General features: G+C 36.5%; 1 protein-coding gene across 2 annotated transcripts; it reads left to right on the forward strand.

Moving 5' to 3' along the window:
* Window positions 1-2121: 2121 nt before the first annotated feature.
* Window positions 2122-5138, forward strand: LOC106307505 (transcription factor bHLH80-like). 2 transcript variants are annotated; one of them, XR_001263349.1, is made up of 6 exons: window positions 2122-2600; window positions 3059-3193; window positions 3301-3366; window positions 3747-3815; window positions 3997-4169; window positions 5067-5138. XR_001263349.1 is itself a non-coding variant. In XM_013744485.1 (5 exons), exons 1-5 carry the CDS (start codon window positions 2184-2186, stop codon window positions 4048-4050), a joined length of 741 nt encoding a protein of 246 aa, XP_013599939.1. In that variant the 5' UTR covers window positions 2122-2183; the 3' UTR covers window positions 4051-5034. The 2 variants fall into 2 exon arrangements, 1 of the variants encoding a protein (XP_013599939.1); XM_013744485.1 differs by lacking the exon at window positions 5067-5138 and having other exon boundaries at window positions 3997-5034.
* The last annotated feature ends 1320 nt before the right edge of the window (window positions 5139-6458 follow it).

Here is a 6458-nt window from a genome sequence, read left to right on the forward strand (position 1 = left end):
AACTGAAGGATCAGATTCAATCTAAGCTTGGAATATTTCCAGAAGGAAGAGCAGGTAGGTATCTTGGTCTACCTGAGTGTTTTAGGTACCTGCTCCTTTAGGTTTCCGTCCTTTGTATGCTTGGAGGAGCATTCTCTTTGGTAGAGAGCTATTGTTAAAAGGCCTTAGAAATATGGTAGGAGATGATAGGTCTCTATCAGTCTGGTCTTCTCCTAGGTTAGTAGAAGGAGATATGATGCGCATTCCACTTATGAAGAACATTCTGGTTGATTTGAAACTCAAAGTTAGTTCTCATATATGGAATCAAAATTTGCTAGTTGACCTCTTTTCCATGTAGGATAAAGAGATCATTCTCAAGATCAAGCCAGTAATCTCTTCACCTGACTTTTACATTTGGAACCATACTCGTTATGGGGAATATTCAGTTAAATCAGACTGATATATATGTTTTGCTTGAGGGTAAGAAAATGATAAGTTTAGGGGAGTTGATAAACCTTGGTTTTTACCGGTTAACCACGGTATAAGTCCATTTTAGAGCATATTATATATATTTGGAGTTGTTTAGGGTCTTTTCAGGGATTAAGGGAAACTTCTAGCATTTTCCCAATCGCTTACGACTTACAACTTCATAAGAGCGTATTAATATCAACTCGAAATATCCGATGAGATTTATCAGCTTAAAAAGATGGCAGTTAAACATACAATTGTGTAGGGATATTTGGAGTTGAATATCACTGACTCTAGCATTTTCCCAATCGCTTACAACTTCATTTACTTCTTTTTTATATACTGCCTAGCATAATCTGAAAGTAAAGTCTATTGTGTGAAATAGTGAGTCTCTGTGGATATGATCCTCAAGTACTACGATTATACTCTTATTTGAGAGAGTTTGTTTTTGTAATGTGAGCATATCATATATCAATTTCTTGAAATCACTTTCTCTTTTAGAACACACGATCTTCTCTTGTGGAAAACACCAGCAAAGATCTAATAACTATCAAGAAATAGGAAAACACCAAATCACCTTAAAAACACCACTCTGCAACTACCTCCCCGCCGCCTCTGATACAAGTTCTATCTCCAACCAGCACTATTTGCAACACTGTTGTAGCTTAGAAATTGGATCTTAAAGCAGCTGGCCTTGCTTGGATCTTTATTGACACATCCACTACAAATATCACTTGAGGATCCACATATCAAGACTTTGTCTCTTTGCCTTGCATGATGGAAACCCTTGAAATTCGGGGAGCCCTTCTACATTCTACATGCTGCATCCCTTAACTTCAAAATCATATAGGTTATTTCAGGTTCTCAGATGCCTATTAAAGCTATTATATTGAATCGACTGGCTATAATTATATGGAGTCTCTTTGGACATTGTTTCACTCATCTATTTTACATTTGATTCATGTTGTTTTTATTTCATTTCTTGAAGTTTAATAGACTTGTGGACTTATCGGATAAAACATGCCTTTACACTAAATTTTTTTTTTTGGATTTGGGTTCTGCCTAACAACTGATTTTTAGAGTTTATTTGCTAAATAACAAAAAAAAAAGAAAACTAGATTTGTAGAGAGAAGACAGAGAGATAGCATAAGAGATGGAATGTTTTTGGGTACTTAGTGAATTTGTATTTTTTTCACGGTAAAAAACCTAATTTTTTTTTAATTTAATGCAGGCATGAGTTGGTCAAAAACAAAAACAAAATATTAGGAAGGTGTATCCACGCGCCATGATTGCGAGTGGTCGACAATGAATATTAACCATATCCACTAAAAATTGAAAGGAGAATAAAATAGAAGAGTGACGTAAAAGCCAGGATTGTTTCAGTGTGATTCACCCCAGCGTGGTATTTTACGTATCGACCGTAGATCTTAGGAAAGTTAACAAAGTATGGTTATCTAACGATAAGGTCTATGTATCCGTGTAAAATATGGAAAGGCCGATATGTTTCGAGAACAACAAATTTTAGTGAAAGACAAACGGAGAACAATCTGGTCTGCTGCTAAAGAAATTTACACACAAAAATTAAAATAAATAAAACAGAGAGAAAGAAAATGCGAAAAAGAGGAGACCTTTGTGGCTTTGTCTAATTGCCTCCACTGACTCCTGAAAAAGAAAAAAACGCGATAAAAGCAGGGAAATTCAGTTCACCGACTAAGCAAGTCTCCGTTGAAAATCCGATGCAATCCACTAACGGAGACGGCGGTGAAGGAGGAAGTGGAGAGGGGAATCGAGGTGGGTTATCTAGGATCCGTTCAGCTCCCGCGACTTGGATTGAAACCCTACTCGTGGATGATGAAGAAGGCGATTTGAAACCTAACCTCTGTTTGACTGAGCTTCTTACCGGAAGCTCGGCTCGTGACTCATTTGAGTTCCCGAGCTCCGTTGAGCAGGGATTGTACAATCACCAAGGTGGTGGCTTTCACCGTCAAAATAGCACTCCGGCGGATTTTCTCAGTGGCTCTGGAGCTGGGACTGATGGGTATTTCTCAAATTTTGGGATTCCGGCGAATTACGACTACTTGCCGCCGAACGTTGACATTTCTCCGGCGAGTAAACGGTCGAGGGAAATTGAAGCTCAGTTCTCTTCTCAGATGGTAAGCTTTTAGAGGAATAGTTTGTTCCTTTTTTTCGTTTTCTTATTGTTGTCAATTTTTATAAAATTTATGGTCAAAATGCTGAGTTCAGGCTCTGACTGAGATTAATACACTCATAGTTTAATGGGGTTTTTGAAATGTTTAGTCATGGAGCCACAAGAAAGTTGTAAAGAGCAGTCTTGTCTAATTTTGACAACTTGCATTTGTTTGAAACAAAAATCAGCAAGTTGCATATTTTTTTTTTTTGCTCCTCTGCCTTTTGAGTGAATGGTTACGTAAAGCTTCTATTTAGTACATGGCAAACAAAAAAAAATCAGGCCAGATTAGTCACTACAATAAGTCCCCTTTTATCCAGTGCTTTCAAATCTGAAGATCATCTAATACTTGTGAGATGAGAAATGTTCATATGGATAATTCACCTTGGATAATTATCTCTTCCCTTTTGTTCCGTGAATTAGAAAGAAGAGCAAATGAGTGGTGGTGTATCAGGAATGATGGATATCAACATGGATAAGCTACTTGAGGACTCGGTTCCTTGTAGGGTTCGTGCTAAACGCGGTTGTGCAACTCATCCTCGTAGCATTGCTGAACGGGTATTTGCTTTAAAGTTTCACGCTTTGCAGTCATCACTTGTGCTGCTGCTTATGTATCTATCGTTCTTCTTTTGTTGTTATGAATTGTCTCTAATACATTTTGCTAGGTGAGGAGAACGCGAATAAGTGATCGGATCAGGAGGCTGCAAGAACTTGTTCCTAACATGGATAAGGTAGTTTTCTATTGCAGCGCATATTAATTTCCAAAATTTGGTAATAATCACGAAATGGGGCCAAGAATGCTTAGAGCTTATGGTAAGAATTAGTGCTCTTACTAAAGCTTAGCTGTAAAGGAAAATGGATGTTAAATGTTGGATGATTGTGAAGGCACTAATGGAATTTCAAAATTACGGTCTAGCCCAAAATTATGGGTGTACACCCTCTTATTGGAGGTTTCTTTGTATGATACTTGATTAGTTGCCTCGTAACACATTATGAAAAAACAAACGTTTGAGAAATACTTTCTGAAACGCTGAGAACGATGAAACTCTGATAGATTGCAGATGTTCAGATTTTATGATCTTTTTTGCTTCTTTTTTTTTTTTTTTTGCAGCAAACCAACACTGCAGACATGTTAGAAGAAGCTGTGGAGTATGTGAAAGCTCTTCAAAGCAAGATCCAGGTTTATTTTCATATATATCATATATCCACATAAATTTAGCAATATGGAAATGAGGGAAATGTTTCAAGAAAAAGCTACGGAGAGAGAACAATGGTTACTAACACAATTTTGTTTTTGAAAAAAAATTAGGACTTGTATATTTTGTTTCGATCATTTTGTTAATTTTTTTTGATGGATTCAGGAGTTGACAGAGCAGCAGAGGAGGTGCATATGCAAACCTAAGGAAGAACAATAAGGTTTCCTATAGGATTGATATATATATATATCAATAAGTATTTTTTTTTTGAATCTACTTGTGCTGATGATCGGTTCGAAAATTTGAAACATGATCCTATACGGAACTAGAAAAAATAGATTATTTACTACTGTCTGTCAAAAACACATCCGAGAACCTTCTCTCTACCAAAGTTTCTAAATCAAAGAATCTCGTCGGTGACCGGTGGTCTTGCCGCCGGTTACCATCTTTTTTCTTTTGTTTTCTGTTGTGAATATTTTCGATCTATGTATCGAACTTGCTTCGCGTAGGCGATCTTGTTTTCGCTAGGCGATTTTGGTGTACTAAGCTTTAATCAAAACAGACCTGATTTTCACTCCTATCGTTTCTCTGTTTTGATTTAAAACTGAATAAAGTTTTCAAGTTTAAACTTCATCTCTTGTATTTCAGCTTATCTATTCCTGTTTGTCTCTAAAATTTTCTTCTTCTTTATCTGGTCATGCTTGATCTTCAAGTTTGAAGAAATTAATCTTTGCTTCATATGGATTTGGCAAAGTATTCGGATGATTTGAAGTTTTGAGTTTTTACAAGTGAGCTTCTGGTTTGGTATGGTTTAAGAAAAGACAGAGTTTGTTCTATAGACAAGTGTTCTGTCAATAGCTGTATCCTAAATTCACATCCAGTGAAGACAGTAAGAGAATCTCAGAGACAAAGGCGATTGAGAGATTGAAGCATACAAATGGAATCAAAGTTGGGTTTGATCTTTGTGTTCCGGAGGAATCGACTCGTCCGAGTTCAAGTCGGTGACTTTGCCGAAGAAGATGCAATCCTTCCCCTTGAGCGACACGTGGAGCCAGTTAAGAGATGATGGAGGCACGTGGATGGACAATTGCCTTACTCTTGTTCATCTTTATCATATAATTTAGGGTTTAATTGGGCTCAGTATTTGTAATGGGTTTGAATTCCATTTGTAACAAAAATTGCCCTTTGGGCTTTTAATATAAAGGTTGACAAAAAAAAGAAAGAAGAAAAAATAGATTATTTGATGTATGTTCTGAGCTGTAAAAGTTTTGTACAATAAGAAGAAAAGTTTAAAAAATCAATATAAAGACGTACGCATGTTCTTCGTATAAGTGGGGGAGGTAAAATTAGTTTTAGTGTTTTATCATTCTATATATGGTTTATGGTCAAGGTAGGAGATGCCTGTACAATTTGGTTTCTTCTGAGAACTGGCAAAAAAGACCATTGAAAGAAAATGTCTGAACGAATAAAGACCACTGGCCACCATCCCTAAAATTGTCACACTAGTAGTAGACATGGGCATTAAGCAATTGCCATTTTTTGTAAAAATAACATATATTGTAAAGATTTTAACATCTAATAGTCAACGATATACCAGAATTTCAAAATTTTGTGAACTATTTATTCAACATAAAGATATAAATGTTTGCAAGTGAACAAATATGTTTTTTTATTTAACTAGTGGAGAGAAATTAAAGTTGAGGAGATGAAAGTTTATTCACACTTATTTCTTTACTGTGCCCTTTATCTACATAATAAGTTACATAAAAGACAAGAGGCCAAGAATGTGATGGACTTTAGGATGAAGTTAATTATTTAGAGCGTAGAATGTGGTAGACTATCAAGTTTTCAGCAAAAGTTGACTTTTTTTTGAAAAGTAATATAATGATATGTATGTTCGAAACATTTACAGAGTCTAAGCAAAGATGATGGAACTTTTGAATTTATAAACTTTCTCGAGAAGAAAGAGGAACCAGTATTTCTCAGCGTTTGCTTTCTTCAATGTATAACGAGGCGACTAATTGTGGAACCGAAATTCGCACTATTTCCGTTTAAATTAGGAAAGTAGGAGAACCCTAGTATCCCAGAGGTCCCAGATATCTGCTAATACCACACGCTAAGCAATCAGAACACGAGATAACAACGATGAATTATATGAAATCGTAAAAAAAGAGCAAAGAGAAGTCTTATTCCGAATTTGCGTATGAGCGTTTACAACAAGGTATAAGCCTGGGTTCGAGAGCTGTCGGCGAGATTCCTAGTTCTAAAAACCCTAAGACGGCTAAACCTAATTGAGTCGCAGCTCGAATAACAAAAACGGAAAGTTGCCTAATTGCCCTAAGTGCTAAGTTTGCTCTGAAAAGTCCTCCTCCATGCCTCTCGCCTAGGACCCCTTATATACTGGCTCCAAGGTCGGTTTACGCTTTTTCTCTTCTGCCTTTAAGCCGCCATAGCATAAAAATAGAGATATTCCATTTTGTCCGATCTTCGTAATTATCTTCAAAATTTCGTATTTACCGCGGAAACTTGACATTTATCTTCCCTTGCGAACCAAGCGTAAACCGACATGCGGTTTATGGGCTGTTGGTTAAGAAATCGTAAGTTGGACCTCGAGTCATGTCTTAGGT

This window comes from Brassica oleracea, chromosome C8 (genome assembly GCF_000695525.1).
Source record: "Brassica oleracea var. oleracea cultivar TO1000 chromosome C8, BOL, whole genome shotgun sequence".
Classification (NCBI taxonomy): Eukaryota; Viridiplantae; Streptophyta; class Magnoliopsida; order Brassicales; family Brassicaceae; genus Brassica; species Brassica oleracea.

Coding starts and splice junctions, on each gene's coding strand:
- LOC106307505 (XM_013744485.1), top strand. CDS start 2,184: ATGCAATCCACTAACGGAGACGGCGGTGAAGGAGGAAGTGGAGAGGGG. Junction 2,601..3,058: donor CTCAGTTCTCTTCTCAGATG/GTAAGCTTTTAG, acceptor TCCGTGAATTAG/AAAGAAGAGCAAATGAGTGG. Junction 3,194..3,300: donor CTCGTAGCATTGCTGAACGG/GTATTTGCTTTA, acceptor ACATTTTGCTAG/GTGAGGAGAACGCGAATAAG.